We start from the raw sequence: 17,066 nt of genomic DNA on the forward strand, positions 1-17,066 counted from the left end.
CCCTATGAAGAACCTTGACAAACCCCAAACACCACAAATGAAAAAGTTCAAACAGTAAATAAACTCAAAGCTGTTTAATCTCTGTTTGCAGTGGCTCCATAAAAGCAAGTATCTGTCAAGGGATTTGTGTGCTGACAGTCACAAGGACAAGGACACAATGGACAAGGAGACAGAGAACCTACTGGATAAGCTATTCGTGTGTGACCAGAAAAAAAAAGAAAAAAAACACATGACGGGTGGTGGGTTAATAAAATAATAACATGAAGGTAAAAAATTCATGGGCCAGTACCTTCGTATCATTTCTGTGTGCTGCTATAAACTAATACTAGTTCCCCCAGGTGAGACTAGACTGGGCGGTACAAGTTTAGGATTAGGGTCAGGGTTAGGTAAGTAGTCTTGAAAGACCCTGAAGTAGTTCATTGTCCCTGTTAAACCTGGACAGGAATGGCTCTCCAGGACTGTGATTGGACACTCCTATTATAGTGTCACTCACATAGACTTCTCGGTGTTTCTGACAAACACTTTTGTCAAATTTTAAAAAACGTATTCAAAAAAAGTTACCAAACCAGAAAGAAGCAACCCAGACATTTCATTGAGGTCTTTGTGGGCAGTATACAATCGTTTTCTTTCAGATATTTGCCAGTTTGGAATATGTTTTTCTGCAAATGTATACATTGTCCAGACATTTACAAAAAACAAAAACAAAAAAACCCTGGTATTTTACGACGAAACTGCATTGGTTTTAACAGCGAAGTTTTCAATACTGTGCATGAACAGGAAAGCAGAAATCCCTCTCATCATACCAGCAAACTTTGGATTGGTCTTGTACTTTCTCTGGCAGAAAGGAAAACAGAATCTGGCTACTGCAAAATAACTTGTATTGCTTAACTTCAGCACCCAGACGCTACTGAACAATAGAACTCTTCCATTGAGGCATCACAGACTGTGAGACAGTGCCTGTACCCTGCTTGGCGGGCCATTCTTATCATGCAATACCAATAAAGAAATCTTCTGGGCTATTTAAGCTTTAGAGAGTGGGTACACCCTGTCAGTACAGTTAAGTACTCAGGGCTTACATACACTGCCAGCTGTTGCATTAGCTGAGACAACACACACATAGTCCGCTGAGTCACACTTTGCTACAGGTCCATGCAGACCGTTCACAACATACCAGTGGTATTGGCTATATTCTGTCATCGCGTGAGCGCTGTACCCTTACTGAACAGGGAGGCTCAGATCAGCTACTTGGAAGTTTTCAAAATATGTTCACGGCGTATGTTTCTATGACTATATGAAACTTTTTTTTTTTTTGCATGTAATTGTGGAATTTTCAGAGGAAACTCGGGGGTTCTAAACTCACTCTAATGTCGTGACACATACAGTATGATGCACGACCTGTCAAGTACAAAAATGTTTGTTTTGTTAGCGGTCGTTCATTGACGACATACCTATACGCCTACACTCGTATATATATGAGCGTGTATATATATATATATATATATATATATATATATATATATATATATATATATTTTGAAATTTGAGGTACATGTAACTAATTTATTGAGAAAAGTGACAATACTGTGTTTGGCAGCCATTTTGCACGAGTCAAATTAAAGCTGACATTTTACAGCTAATCAATAGGAAGAACGGAACTTGCAGGCAAGTCTCTAAGTGAACTGTGGACTGCCGATCAATGCTGTTAACAGCTTTGTAAAACACATTGGATTTTGAACTGACTGAAGCTGCACAGTCTCAAACGAATCTTCTATTTAACAGGAGCTAAAAAAAATAATAATAAAAAAAATCTAAATCATATTGAACTCTGTAGGTAAATGTTTCTATGTGTTTGGCTACCAGGCATACAAGAAAACCCAACAATTAAGCATTTTTATATGGCAATCTTACAGCATATTAAACAAAAAAAACTAATAATAATAATAATAATAATATAATAATAATAATAATATAATAATAATAATAATACTTTTGCATAGAATCTTGGTTTGGGTAAAACAAATGTATTTTTGCTTAATAATAAACATATACAAACCCTTTACAATAGTTTACTGCGCTATGCAATGGAGAAAGTAGGATGAAACAAAGCTTTAATTAAACCTGTAAAGTTAAGGAAATGCATGTAGGATGGGCCAAGCACTTAGACTTACAGATGTATCACTGCATATCACCAAAATACGTTTTGCACAATTTTGTTTAAAGCAAAATCACACTTTTAAAATGAATAACTAACAACTTAGTCATATGTTGAGTTAGCAAAGGAAACTGCTGAGTTTTTGTTTTGTTTTTACTAGTTAAATTACTAGTAAAACATACTGGTTAAAAACACTTTAATTCAGTTCAAACGACTAACGCTGTGCAAACTATATTTTGGTGTAATATGTGCCTAGTGTCTAGGTGTATATACCTAGCCATATCTATCTAGACACTTCTATATGCACTGTATAATTATTGAGGATATTTTGAAGTACCTATGCAAGATTATTGTCTCTGCGTTCCTATAACGTTAGTAGACATTTCTGTTTGCAAAAAAACAAACAAACAAACAAACAAACAAAAAGTCCTAGGAAGAGTCTAACCTGGGCAAATTGAGAAATTGAGAGAATGTCTTATATATAGCCCGTGCTCAAGGTGTGTGTCTGACGTGGTATTTACCTGTGTAAACAACAACCGCGCGCTTATGGAATGGAGAGATAAGGTCACTTCAAAGATCATTTTCAACTCGAGACCGAGACCGGTGATGGCGGACTCAACAAGCACAGAGCGTTATTTTTATTATTATTATTTTTTTAAATATATTTGTATTTGTGACAAATAGTAAAAACGGTTTAGAGGCTTCAAAAAAACAAAACAAAACAAAAAAAAGTTCCACCCAAGATAAATGCTGCTCCACTGTATATCAGAAGAGATTATTTCGACTTTTGGATAAATAGTCTGCTGTTTTAATAACACAGAGATTTCCACATGAATACAGGTAAGCTTCCTTTTTTAAAATATTCATTGTATAGCTTATTTTAGCTGAATAATTATTTTGTAATGACGTAAAAAAAAAAGAAAAAAATTGTATTCTTTTTAAAACCTAATACATATTTTTTATTTGATCATTTATTCTAATGTTTTATACACACACACACACACACACACACACACACACACACACACACACACACACACACACACACACACACACACACACACACACACACACACACACTGCCGGCTCTGTCTGGTACCTGAAGTACCCTGAGAAGATTGCAGAGATACCTAACCTTCCAGTTCCCCTCACCCCTGGCGCTGCTTATTCATTCCGCGTATCAGACTTCAGATCACGTTTAGATCTGGCTTGAATGGAACAAAGCGTCTGAGAGGTCCACAAAGAAACACGCTTGGAGCATCTAGGTCAAGAGGAAAAACAATGTGACAACAATGACTGAGCTTCCTAAAAGCTTTCACACCAGCTCAGCCGTGGGTGTGTGGTCCCTGCTTGCGATAACAGAGCAGACCTTTCGGTTGTTGTTGACAGCTGAATATAACAGCAGGACATACGGCTTTAAAGAATATCAGATATAAGAAAAAAAAAATAACAAAGCAAAAATATTCAATGCAAGTGTGTTACAAGAGAGTTTTTGTTTGAATCTGACTCTTGAGGTCTCCAGGTAAAAGCCTTTTAGAAGGACGGCCTGTGCTCAGAATGCACAAAGTGCTTGATACAGAAAGACTGACAAGAAATAAACATTTCATGCGTAACTATAAAACATTCAGTAAATGTCTTCAAATTGAGCAGGCACGCCGAGAGAGCGGGGAAATTCCCCTCGAGCCCACAGCCTCAAAAGGGGCCCTGGAAAAACAAATTCTGGTCACAGTACCGAACATTATCCGATGTGCTTCTGTGGTAGTCTAGAAAAAAACAACAGTAAATTAGACTCATGTTGTTCTCTTACTAGATATCTCTTACCAAGGATGACGTTTTGTTTTGCAATGTAATTTCAGCTATAGTACAGAAACGGCCCATGCTTCATGGGAAATGCAACGTACGCTGAAACCAAACCAGTACAATGTTCCCCCCCACCCCCCCCCCCCCCAATCAACAGATTCTCCACCCAATTTGTACTTTACTTACTTTACACCACGAGACATGAGGTCTGAATAACTACACGCTGGACTGGCTTTGCAGTACTGAAGTAAGCATTAATCCACACAGAACATTTTTTTTGGAAGTATGTGTAGCAGTTCTAAATTTAATTAAGATTCACGATATTATTTTGAAGATTGTGACTGTCTTTTACCACGGGCTCTTCCAACGACACTTCGACAATGTTCAGCACCGCCGAGCCCGGTGATTCAAGCGGCGCTAAGAATTTCAGCACCTTGGACAGCGGGCCAGCTAAGGAAGAGCCCCTTGCACCGGCCGTTCTGTGCACGGTGCTGTCTATCTACGGCACCATCATCGCCGTGGGTCTCCTAGGAAATGTCATTCTGATTAAAGTGTTTGTCACGATCAAGTCCATGCAGACAGTCCTTACCTTTATTGCCAGCCTGGCTGTGGGAGACCTGCTGCTTTTGCTGACCTGCGTGCCGGTGGACGCCAGTCGCTACTTCGCGGATAGGTGGCTCTTCGGCAGAGCTGGCTGCAAGATTATCTCGTTCATCCAGCGGGCCTCGGTCGGCGTATCCGTGCTTACCTTGACCGTCCTCAGCGCTGACAGGTAATGGGTTCGTTGCTGTGAGCGGTCCCAGTGACGGGTTCGCTCTCTTTGTTTAGCTTCTGTTGTTATCATCAGAGTCCTCGGAGCTCTTAACAACACAAGTACCGCTATGGTTTGTTTTTTTAAACAGTAACTTATTTCTTTTTTGATCTGCATTTAACGCCATTTATCACTTTTAAACTTTTAAAAGTTCAATCTGCAGGTGGGGAACTTTCTCTAAGGTGTACAACAGAGTCACTTTCAGGGCCATAGCCAGCCATGAAAAATTACCCAGGACAGTTTTTTTCTAACTGAAATACAAATATATGACGACATTATTATATGTTGCTTATTTAAATGTAAAACTGGCCTGGATAAACGAGAAAAAACAGCTTCTAGAAATTGCCACTCTTACCCTTTTCCCGTCATTTACCAAGGATGATCCTTGTAATTTACCTAGCTAGCCAATCTCTGTAACCATGTGGTGGCTACAGACTGCAACACAGGAAGTTCCTCCCTACGATCTCAGAAGTATTTCCGTGTGTTTTTCTTTCAAACCCGTAGGTAATTAAGACACTAGTACTAGTAAACTCTTCACTGTGCAAGCTGGGGTGTTGTGTGTATGTGTACGGTGTTGTTTTGTAAAATGTTGTGCAGTTTACTGTCAGGTTCTGACGTTTCCCTTATCATCGAGTTGTGTTTATTAAAGTAGCTATCATATATTCATTAAGGAAGTTACAGTTTACAGCACGCATGTCTTCGCTGAGCATTTGGCATATTCACTGTTAAGTGATCAGTAACGATTGTGCGAGGTGTTAGGTGCTAGCGATTAAATAAGGCGTACAGGCGAGGTGTTATCGTCCTCTTCGTCAGGAGAACAAGGTGGAGATCAAGATGATTCCACACCCCCTACGCTTTTTGGAGAGTGTTACACAGGGTCATGTAGACAAGCAGACACTAAGGGGAATGGCTCTCCCTGTTGAATCTGTAAATAAACACGCCTTTTTTCTCCACAACGTGTGTTGTTTGCTGTACGAATAGATGAGCGGCAAATCTGATGGAAACAACGAATTCCACGAGCAGCTGCGATTGCAGCAGCTGTACGGGGGGAGCCGAGAGGAGGGGGGCGGAGAGGACCCCAACACCGACGTGGATCCTGAAGACTGGACGGTTTATGACTGGGACCCCGAAAAGAGGGCTTGGTTCCCGAAGGTGTGTATATGAATAGATCTCTTGGACAGGTCTGTCAGTATCCAGCGGGTGTATCCAATTCATTTTCACCACCATAGAGAATGCAGGAATTTATTTTTATTATTTTTTTTCATGGAAGATAATGGGGGTTGAAAGGGATACACTGAGTGATTTTTATAATAGGTGGAAGATGGAGGCTTCTGCAGCTATCTGGCCCATAATGTTAGTAACTTTACTGTGTCTCATTTTTGGTCCATTTTAAGGGATCATACTGAACTATCCAGTATAGGGCATCACAGTCATCCCTTGCAAATTTTCACTTGACTCAGAGCTGGAAATAGACTCCTGTTGCATAGCAGTTTCACCCATTCCAGGTTTTAATATGTGCTTGAGTAGAACCAATGTATAGGGACCAAGCTCAGCTATGTTTTATTGAGCTCATAGCAAAACCAGGAATGGATCACAGTGCTGTGCAGTGGGAGTCTTATGTTCACTTTGTACTTAAGGCTTTTGCAGTCTCGCTTCAAATCTCACCCTGCAGTTAACAGAAGACTTTCTGGCAACTTACCACGCCAACTATGGCTTCAGTACGGAGGAACCGGAGAGCATATCGGCCTCGGCTGATAAGCCAGCCCCTCCTACCCAGGGTGGTGATGCCAAGAAACCACCAGCAGGTGGCGCTGAGGCTTCACAGGCTAAAGAGGGCAAACAGAAAGGAGAGAAGCGTAAATGCGACCTGGGTGAGGAGCGCTGCTTTCCTTTTTATCTTAGTGACAGTAAAGTCAGGCGCCACTCGCCACAGTCCGGTGCTGGACAGCAATAAGTATATATGCAGCAAAGAGTATGAAGCTGCAGTAATCCTGTGAGGATACTCTTCATTTCAATCTTTAGTGATAACAAGAATGCTGCTTTTTAATTATTGTTATTTTTTTACTGTGTATGATTTTTAAAAGCAGCTGCTCCTTGTTTTTGTTTTGCAGGTTGGTTTGATGTGGACGAAGGGAAAAACACAAATGTCTATGTGTCAGGTAAGGGGGATCGCTGGCCTCGCTGCCAGTAATATCAGTCGTCACACAAGTCAGATCTGTGAACGCAAGCAATGCAGACTGTATCCACGGAGCCTAGATAGCTAGATACATTGGAACCTGAATGAACCGGGCACCACAGGGAGTCACGGGACTAGACAGATAGATACATTGGAACCTGAATGAACCGGGCACCACAGAGAGCCACGAGACTAGACAGATAAATACATTGGAACCTGAATGAACCGGGCACCAAAGAGAGCCACGAGACTAGACAGATAGATACATTGGAACCTGAATGAACTGGGCACCACAGAGAGCCACGAGACTAGACAGATAGATACATTGGAACCTGAATGAACCGGGCACCACAGAGAGCCACGAGACTAGACAGATAAATACATTGGAACCTGAATGAACCGGGCACCAAAGAGAGCCACGAGACTAGACAGATAGATACATTGGAACCTGAATGAACTGGGCACCACAGAGAGCCACGAGACTAGACAGATAGATACATTGGAACCTGAATGAACCGGGCACCACAGGGAGTCACGGGACTAGACAGATAGATACGTTGGAACCTGAATGAACCGGGCACCACAGGGAGTCACGGGACTAGACAGATAGATACATTGGAACCTGAATGAACCGGGCACCACAGAGAGTCACGAGACTAGACAGATAGATACATTGGAACCTGAATGAACCGGGCACCACAGAGAGTCACGAGACTAGACAGATAGATACATTGGAACCTGAATGAACCGGGCACCACAGAGAGTCATGAGACTAGACAGATAGATACATTGGAACCTGAATGAACCGGGCACCACAGAGAGTCACGAGACTAGACAGATAGATACATTGGAACCTGAATGAACCGGGCACCGCAGAGAGCCACGAGACTAGACAGATAGATACATTGGAACCTGAATGAACCTGGCACCACATAGAGCTACGAGACTAGACAGATAGATACATTGGAACCAGAATGAATCAGGCAACCAATCTGATGACCACTTAATTCAGGTCGCTTTAATAACAGCTGTTACTGTATATAGTGCCACATAGTCTTATCTGTATTACAGTATGTGACTTACACAATACAGTAGACTCGCTAAGATTAGTGATTTCTTTTTTTTCTGTAGAAACAGTCTTTTGAATGTATCTGAATGGAAGATTTGACACCTCTGTCTTTGTGTTTTGGTCTACAATTCTCTCTAAGTGATTCTGTTTGCCTGTCTGCTTGTCTGTCTGTCACTCTCTGGCCTTCATCTCTCTCTCTCTTCTTCTGCACACTTCTCTCTGTCTGTCTCTCTCTCTCTGTTCTTCTGCACACCTCTCTCTCTCTCTGTTTCTCATTCTGACTGGCTGTTTCTCCATCAGGCTTGCCGCTGGATATCACCCCTGATGAGTCTGTGGAAGTTATGTCCAAGTGTGGGATTATCATGCGAGACCCCATCACAGATTATAAAGTGAAGCTCTACAGGGATAACCAAGGGAACCAGAAAGGAGATGGGCTGCGTTGTTATCTCAAGGTCAGTAACCGACTTGCTCTTGTGTGTGCTCTTGACTGCAGCTCCAGATCCCCCCCGAGCTCAAGCCCGTGCTGTCTTTAGCTCCCCAGCTCTCATAGAAGGGAGCCCTGGGATGTTGAGTTTCGGTGGATCCAGAGTTTTGGTGCCCTGAGGTGTTGACAGCTCATTTATAGTTAGTCCTGGAGTGGGGGAGTGGTTGGGGGAGGTGGGTCAATTCCTGTTTTTCAATTCCAATTCCTTTTTAAAATCAATCCCCAATCCCAATTTCCTTACCCTTTTAATCAATTCCAGCACATTACTGATCAAAATTGCAGTTAGCAGTATTCTGGAAAAATTAGCTTCTCACAGTGGCAACAAATTGCTTCAATTGAAGTCCCTGTGAGTCTGATACACTGACTTCAAATGAAATAAGCAATTATTCTACAATTCTCTAAAATATCAATTCCTTCAAAGGAATAGGAATTAGGAATTTATTTTAAAAATGAATTGGCACTGAAAAGAGGAAAAAATGGCATTGCTTATTCAGGGATGGGAAATAAGACTCCCATTCCGTACCCATTCCAGGTTTTAATATGAGCTTGATTACTCACAGTGCATCAGTAGCAAGCTGGGGGTGTCTTATTAAACACATAGCAAAACCTGGAACGGATCAACATGCTGTGCAGTTATTTCCAGCCCCGCTGTTACTTCTGCAAACCCTGTGATTGCTGGCTCTGTGCACTGGTTGTTCTGTAGAAGGAGTTGGTGGAGCTGGCGGAGAAGCTGATCGATGAGTCTGAGATCCGGGGGTACAGGCTGCACGTGGAGGCGGCGCAGTTCGAGCTCAAGGGCCAGTACGACGCCAGCAAGAAGAAGAAGAACTCTCTGGGTTGGGGTGTCTTAGCCCGGTTCTTAGTGGTCCACGTCACAGCTGGTATTGAAATACATTACAAAGCAGTTTTACTGTGAGAGACTGTAAACAAACACAAGGGCAAATGGGTCTTGTTTTATCCTCGAGCAGAAGCAAGAGTGGATGCCGCACAAGAGCTGGACAGTTTAATCTTCTCTTCTGTCTCGGTAACGGGGTTGGTGTTGCATGTGTCAGTACATTTAACATCTCTCCCCACTCCCAGGCAACTGGACTGGAAGCCAGAGAAGAAGCCCGGCGAGGCTCGGCTGAGGCACAAGCAGGTTCTGATCATCAGGAACATGTTCCACCCCAAGGACTTTGAGGTAGGCTCAGTATTGCCACTGTTCGACAGGACTACCGGGCTCAGCTGTGGGCTCAGTTAAATACGTCATGATCTGTAGCGATGGGATCCCACGTGGCATGCAGGGTGCACTGACCCACATCACGGTGCCACAGCCCATTACTGTTGTGAAATGCTTTGAGACCCCGGGGTCTGTTTTAATGATCCAAACAGAGGCAGTATCTGCATTCTGTTTATTGAATGCCTTAATGTTCCTGTGTGTAAAAAGACGTCGAAAAGTCAGTGGGATCAGAGGACGCCCACTGAGCCTCGGGTCCCCGAGCTGTGTGGGGAATCGCCACGGTGAAGGGGAAATAATAATAATAATCGAGCATTCCAAAGTGGGAGAAAAACAGAAAAAAATTGGGAGATTCTAAATTTATAAAAAATAAACTAAAATTATGTCTTAAAAATATTTGCTGATAATTATAAGCTTCCTTTCATACAGTTATTTTCTTCCTGCCAAAATAACTTGCAGCTCAGAGAATTGAGCTGAGTCTTTATTAAATAAGTAATGTGATTTATTTCACGCTGTGGGTACCCATTTATTGGAGATGTATTTCAAGTTGATTGTCCAGTTGTCCAGTGATCACTGGGATCTGAGTTTTCATCTGGGTCCCAGAGCTGGCACGCATTCGACATTAAGTGTGTAAAGTGAGTCATATTTACAAAGAATGTGCTCAAGTCTTAAAAAACTCTACTTCACAGTGCTGTAATTTATTAAATGTCTGCCTGAAACCACGTTCGTTCTGCACTTATGAGTCACTTAAATCAACACCCTTTTCTTTTTGAATTGTTAAAAATCACTCAACTCAAATCCAGCTGAACTGGCTGCCCTTGTGTGTGGTATGACTGGATTTTGAGGTGTGTCAGAGTTTATACAGACACCACGAGTCGTTCTTTAGTTCAGGGGAACTTTAACCAGCAAGCGAGTTCAGTTGTAGCATTCTGATTGGAGCTGCAGTTTCAGGGTCTGCCGCTGTGTGTTTTATGAAGTACAGAATCATTTTTGGTGGAGGTTTGGTGTCATGATGGGAAGCTTTCGGCTGCTGTAGCGTTACTGGTGTTTCAAGCTCTCATCGAGACCAGTTTTGAGGAGTTTATACTGAACAGTTAAATGAAGGTGTATTTAGTTTCAAACTGTTGGAAGTTGGTACGCGCAATGCGTAATTCTACTACAGTAGATGGACTGAAATTTGAACTGTATTCCTATATAAAATTGGAATTGCTAGGAATAGTTTGTATTGGATCATAATAAAAATGTTTGTGTTAGCCTCAGTGTCTCTTATACAGTAGTGTATCGTTCTAATCGAATGGTGTATAATTGAAATTATTTGAATATAAATCCAATCATTTTTATTGTATACTTGTTCAACTGTAATGCTGCTGTCATTACAGATTGTTGAGATAAACTGCTTCTGTGATGGGTTTGCATGTTTTAGAAATGAATCAGAATTCCTCACCCCCAAGTTTGCTTTTCAAGCCCATCTGCTGCTCTTACAATATCACATGTTGATGGATCCTGTTTTTAGCAGCTGGCCCCTGCATGAACTGATGCAGATACCGTGCGTTATTCATTCTCTGTTCCCATCATATTTGTCTGTTTCAAGCAAGTTCTCTCAGAACAAACACTGGATGAAGCCCGCTTGTATTTTGAGGTTGCTCTGCAGATAATGGAACTAAAGGAGCTGTGTGCAATTAGATTATTTGAGAGCCATGCTCAGCAACATAAAGGATTTAAAAAAATGCTACTTGTTCAAAATATGCTACTTAGTTCAAGATCTGCAGTTAGCAAAGACATGGAACTCCAGGTTTGTGTCTGCGGCTGGAGCAAGGTGACACCGGTCAGGGGTTTGAAGGTTCATCGAGGGAGAATGAAATGCTTGAGGGAGAAGGGACAAGGGCCTCGCATTGATCAGTACTTCTTACAAAGTCAGTCAAATGAAGTCCAGCGACAGGAAGCAAACCACAGTTCGCAGGATATCAGCAGCCCTGCCATAGACGTGAGGAGGACTTGCGTGGCTACAACTAGTGATGAACCCGGTCAGACGAACCAGCATAACAGAGAAAAGAACCTCAACACTAGAGATGCCTGCCAGTCCAAACCAGCTACATCGAGGTCTAAGACCCCAGTAATGCACAATTTATACACTCCTTGTTTGAGCTCTCCTAGCCACGCAACCTAAATATTGCACAATCAGCGCAACCCACGTGCTTGCTGTTCGCTTCGTTAACAATTTTCAATACGTGATGATGATACGTTAGAGTATGAGTATTAACACATCAGCCTGGGACAGGCCCCAGCTGGTCTTCAATGGACACAAGCTCAGTTTGTGAGTGATCTCTTGCAATCCTCTTCTGCAGGGAACGTGTTTGTGTCTCGTTCCAGTTTTCCAATGCAGTAGCACGTTTTTTCTATAGTAGTTACTCACAGTAAAATCCCCCCTTTATTTATTATATGTTCTATATGTTATGGAGGAAGTATAATACATACAATCAAATAGGGCAATACATACCAATAAAATTAAATCCTAGACTTGATGGGTATTGTTGGAGGGTATTTACTAGTCATTTATTGGAATGTATTTATTCTTTCCTGCTGAAATGCCAGCAGCTCATTTGTAAAACTCAATAGACTGTGTTGCTGCTTTCGCACATGGCACTGCTCTCTTAAACCCTTTTCTGTCACGGATTCCAGACCAGTGGAAATGCTTCTGTTGGGTTTAGGTCCGCTTGTCTCTCACCGTCAGTGTTTTTTTAAGGCTTCTGCTCCCAGCGGGGCAGGCTTGGCTCATTGAGGGGTGAGGCAGATGGCTGATCAGAGTCTGAATGCTGCTTTGTTTCACAGGAGGGATCCTCTGGTGCTCAATGAGATCAGAGAGGGCCTGAGGACAGAGTGCGAGAAGGTTGGCCAAGTCAAGAAAGTCCTCATTTTTGATGTGAGTATGGAGCAGATTGGGTCTGATTTTCCATTGTGGGTAATATTATATTACAGGGATGGTAATAAGAATCCTATTGCATAGCAGCTTCCCTTATTCCAGGTCTTAAAATTGATTAGCCACGGTGCACAGGTAACAAGTTCAGGTGTGTTAAATTCTCAGTAAAACCAGGAGTAACTGCTGTGCAATGATAGTCTTATTTCCATCACAGTCCTGTATTTTATTTTCTATTCTGTACCTGCATCCCCAGAGCCAGATTGCCGCATTCAAATGTATATCTGTCTGACCCATTTCCCAGCCCAATAACAGTGGTTTTAGTTTTATGTACCCCCTTAACCCCCCCCCCCCCCCCCCCCCCCCCCCCCCCCCCCCCCCCCCCCCCCGCCTGGTTCTTCCCAGAGGCACCCGGATGGAGTGGTTTCAGTAGCTTTCAAAGAGCCGGAGGAGGCGGATGTCTGCCAGCTGGCTCTGAATGTTCGCTGGTTCGGGGGGCGAAAGCTATCTGCAGAATTGTGGGATGGGAAGACGGATTACCAGGTAAAGTAGGAGTCGTATTCCTCTCCTGCTAATGTTTTGATGCACTTTAAAAGAGCTTTTCTTAACAGGCAGATGATTAAACAAGGTAGCTTCCCTGTCTTCTACATCACTCTCCTTCGTGTGCTGTAAGCTGGCATTCGCACAGAGCAAACATTTCGGCTTTCCGATACAGAACAGAACCGCTCAACAAAAACACTACCACTTTAAACCTGTTTAAAATATTCTGAAATGTGCAGGTCTGAATTGCATAATGCCCGAATACATTTCAAAATGTTTTTTTAGTTGGTGCTTTTTATGTTTTAACTGTAGACTGAGAGTCTGAGTGTGCCCAGACATGTACAGCTTTGTTCCTGTTGAGACAAGCCTACATGTAGAGAGAGAGAGAGGAAATGCATGACTGATCGTAGTTTGGCATGATCTCTTGGTTTTATGTCCTCTCTACGCAGATTGAGGAGACATCGAGGGAGCGGGACGAGAAGCTGAAAGGATGGTCCTCATTCCTGGGGGACAACTCGGCTGTGTCTGCTGGGAAAGAGGCCCCCCAAGGGGAGGGGCCCCCCAAGGAAGATGGTCCCCAGCCCCCAATGGAGAACACAGAAGTGTCCCTAGCAAGGAGCCTTGAGCCTGGGGGGCCTGTGCAGGAAGAGGAGGAGGCCCAGGGGAACGGGAGCAGCGTTTCGGAGGATCCTGGAGTCGAGTCGACAGACAGCAGCCTGGCAGAGAGCGAAGATGACAAGGAGGATGTGGATGAAGCTTAAACAGAGGAGGAGACGAATAACCCGCTGGAACAGCAGGGTGGTCCGTGCTGAGTGGGGTAACGGAACCGTCAGTGATTCCTGTTCCGAGATCCTATTTGAACAAGGAAGGGACTGAAAAGAAAGTGCAGTACAAGTAGCCCCTGATGCAAAAGGAAAAAAAATGCCCTAGTTTTGCAGTCCCTGAGCTTTCTTCTTCTCTTTGCCTTTCATTTTAATCAGAGGGATTTTCTTTACCGTTGCATAATAAACAGATGTTGATTGTCGGCTGTGAAGTGCTTTTCTGTGTACAGCAGGGGTGAAAGCACGATAGCTCGCTGAGGCCAGCGGGTTCTCAGTATCTCGAGAAAACGGAAATGATTACCCCCCCCCACCATCCCGAGATAGAGAACTCTTTTCCAGACTCCCATTTTTCTCGCGATCCTGAGATCAATTATCTCGTGATCATGACATCATTTTTTTCCCCAGTGGCCTCAACGAGCTGCCATATGAAAGAGACCGTCGCCTTATTTAATAGAACGTGGCAGTGGCAATGAGATCTGCTGATGGGTCCATGCAATAGACATCGTGTTGTGTGCCAGGGCCTGTGAGCATTGGGGTCTTGCTGCTTGGTTTGTAACTCTCAGAGCTGGAAGGCTGTGATGGAACTGAGCAGGTTATGAAGAGTAAAACACGTATGACTAGCCAGCACTTTACCATACAGTCTGTGCAGGTTTCGAAAGTCAAATTCATCATCATAAGCAGGACGTTTATACTAGAATAGTTTGTTTTTTCTTTTTGCATTTTCTGCAATGCATTTGCAAAATAATTGACTGAAAAAATAACCCATTATACCTGCTGCACCACACCTAAAACAGGAGGCTTTCAAAGCTGGTGTATGAAGTATGCAACTGTTTGTTTCTTTTTTTTGTATTTTTTTCAAGATTGTAAGGTAAAGTAAGTGTGTCTTGAAGATGCATTTTTGAGCCGCTGGCCTTTCGAACTCTAATGCTACACTGTTTCCTCTATTAAATCCAAACATTTGAAATGTGTTTTGTCAATACAGTCCAAGGACAGCAATATAAACACACGTTTGAACCTAGCGCTGAATTGCGTCCAGCAACTGCTCCTTTAAGTACGGTGGCTGGATGATTCCAAACTTTATGATCAGTGGTTTTGTTTTGTTTTTTTGTAAGGAAAAAAAAGTTTTTTCCATTCTGTCAGTGTTTTTGTCTTTTCGATGTATTTGTAACCCATTGGACTGAGTTCAGAAACTGGGTCATCAATTCAAGTCGCCTTAGTAATGCTGTGATATTGCTGGACATCACGCCCTTGTGATGCTGTATCATTGTTAAGTCAAGAGTTCTAATTGTCGTATAACACACACACAGACAGACGTACGCGTTCTGGTGTACATTCACATACACATTCACAGATCGCTGGCTTTCCCGTAGACTTGATTGAGGACAAGCTGCAGCTTGGCGCCTGCTTTCCATTGTTCTTTTGTATTTGTGTTTGTGTTGTAATGTGTACAGTAGCAGCTGTTTTAATAAAATAAAATCAAAACGAAGTACCCGACCTGGTGATTTCCATTGGTTTCCATTCCATACAGGCAATGTGCTTGATTTCTCTTCAGGAGAGAGCCACCCATCTTCCTTGTAAAGAAGTCCCATGTATGGCATAGAGGCGGCTTTGCCGTGCATGCATGCATTATTGTAACAGCATATATGTGTATTTGTGAAAGCACCTTAAAGGTATAATCGGACTCTTTCGGGATGTGTTTTGGTCTTCTGAGAAATTGAGCATGCTGGCATCCCTCTTAATGATCTTACCAGCTGCTTAAAAGAAAAGGAAGTCCTATTTTCACTCCTGTCCCTATCATTGTGTAGTGCTAGTGGAGACTGTCACCTTCTGGTCAGCTTTGCACACGTGTGTACCGATGAACATTTTAAAATCTAATAACCTTCAGTCAAAATGTAGGAAAATTGTGTATAGATTTCACCTTTTCACATGTCTGAACCAATGCAGCTGTTTTTAAAAAGATGAATTCATTACAGGAATTGCTCTGAAAAGGCACAGCCGCAGTACCCAGTTACCCAATTTATGGATGGCTGACAAAAAAAAAAAAGGCTTTAAAACGAAGTGAATTTAAAAGTCTCTAACGATGCAGTATTGAAATGCAATCTGTTGTGCAATGCTTCCATGTAAGTAACTGGTCTCTTGAGAGCTCGAACCTTTCACATTCATTTATTAGACGCTGGGGTTATTTGCCGTTCACTTCAATGCTCATGAATGCTTTACCTCGCGTACTGTAAGCAACAGACCATTTTCTTCAATTACTTGTGCCCCTGCAATTTCTATAATGCACCTAAAATTGCTTGTCCTGCAATATAATTGGTTTTATTTGTATGTAACGAAGTTATAAAACCAAATTACCACAGGCTTCATAAGTAAAATTACAACCCTTCACATCTATCTATCTATCTATCTATCTATCTATCTATCTATCTATCTATCTAGCTATCTATCTATCTATCTATCTATCTATCTGTCTGTCTGTGTATCTCTATATATCTATATCTGTCTATCTTTAAAATACACATGTTAAATAAATTAAGCATGTTAAGAAAACGTACGCCTATCATTTGCGTATTAAACACACCGATATGTATATACTGTAGGATATACTGTAATCCTATCTAGTAACTCGGGGTACAGGCATGTATCGTTTACTAGCAGGGGGCGCCTTTCTCAGTTTGAGCACATTTCTGTGTAAGTTATATAAAAACTAAATTGGCAAGAATGTCGTTAAGATGAAATGTTTGTCTGGAGTAACTAAACAATGCACAAACCTTCAGGTGTAAGTAGAGAGAAAAAAAAAAAAGACTACTTAAAAAAAAAAATTATAACAGCTTTATGAGTGAATTGTAAAAATGGTTAGCTTACTTTCTGACTGCTGAACCAATAACAGCAGGATGTGTGTGTGGCTCTGCTCGAAGCTTTTTTATTAACAATGACCCCCTGCAGCCAGACAGCCAGGCTAACCTGACGGGGCGCATTCTGTTCATACCTGACAGAAGCAACACCTGTATCTCCACGCGAACCTCAGCGGGGAAGCCTATTGGTTGCAAGAGCCAGGGGACGCAGCCTCTGTGCTCTTATCAAAT

At 42.3% G+C, this 17,066-nt stretch overlaps 1 protein-coding gene across 1 annotated transcript; it reads left to right on the plus strand.

The window, feature by feature from the left end:
* Positions 1 to 5,744: 5,744 nt before the first annotated feature.
* LOC121295373 (HIV Tat-specific factor 1-like) lies at positions 5,745 to 9,420 on the plus strand. The gene is made up of 5 exons (XM_041219900.1): positions 5,745 to 5,915; positions 6,436 to 6,634; positions 6,851 to 6,922; positions 8,309 to 8,460; positions 9,196 to 9,420. Exons 1-5 carry the CDS (start codon positions 5,745 to 5,747, stop codon positions 9,406 to 9,408), a joined length of 807 nt encoding a protein of 268 aa, XP_041075834.1. The 3' UTR covers positions 9,409 to 9,420.
* Positions 9,421 to 17,066: the final 7,646 nt, after the last annotated feature.

This window comes from Polyodon spathula, chromosome 20, assembly GCF_017654505.1.
Source record: "Polyodon spathula isolate WHYD16114869_AA chromosome 20, ASM1765450v1, whole genome shotgun sequence".
Classification (NCBI taxonomy): Eukaryota; Metazoa; Chordata; class Actinopteri; order Acipenseriformes; family Polyodontidae; genus Polyodon; species Polyodon spathula.

Bases quoted from the DNA above. Each gene is read 5' to 3' on its own strand.
- LOC121295373 (XM_041219900.1), top strand. From the start codon at position 5,745: ATGAGCGGCAAATCTGATGGAAACAACGAATTCCACGAGCAGCTGCGA. The intron at 6,923-8,308 runs GTAAGGGGGATC...TTTCTCCATCAG, and splicing joins CACAAATGTCTATGTGTCAG to GCTTGCCGCTGGATATCACC. The intron at 8,461-9,195 runs GTCAGTAACCGA...GTTGTTCTGTAG, and splicing joins GGCTGCGTTGTTATCTCAAG to AAGGAGTTGGTGGAGCTGGC.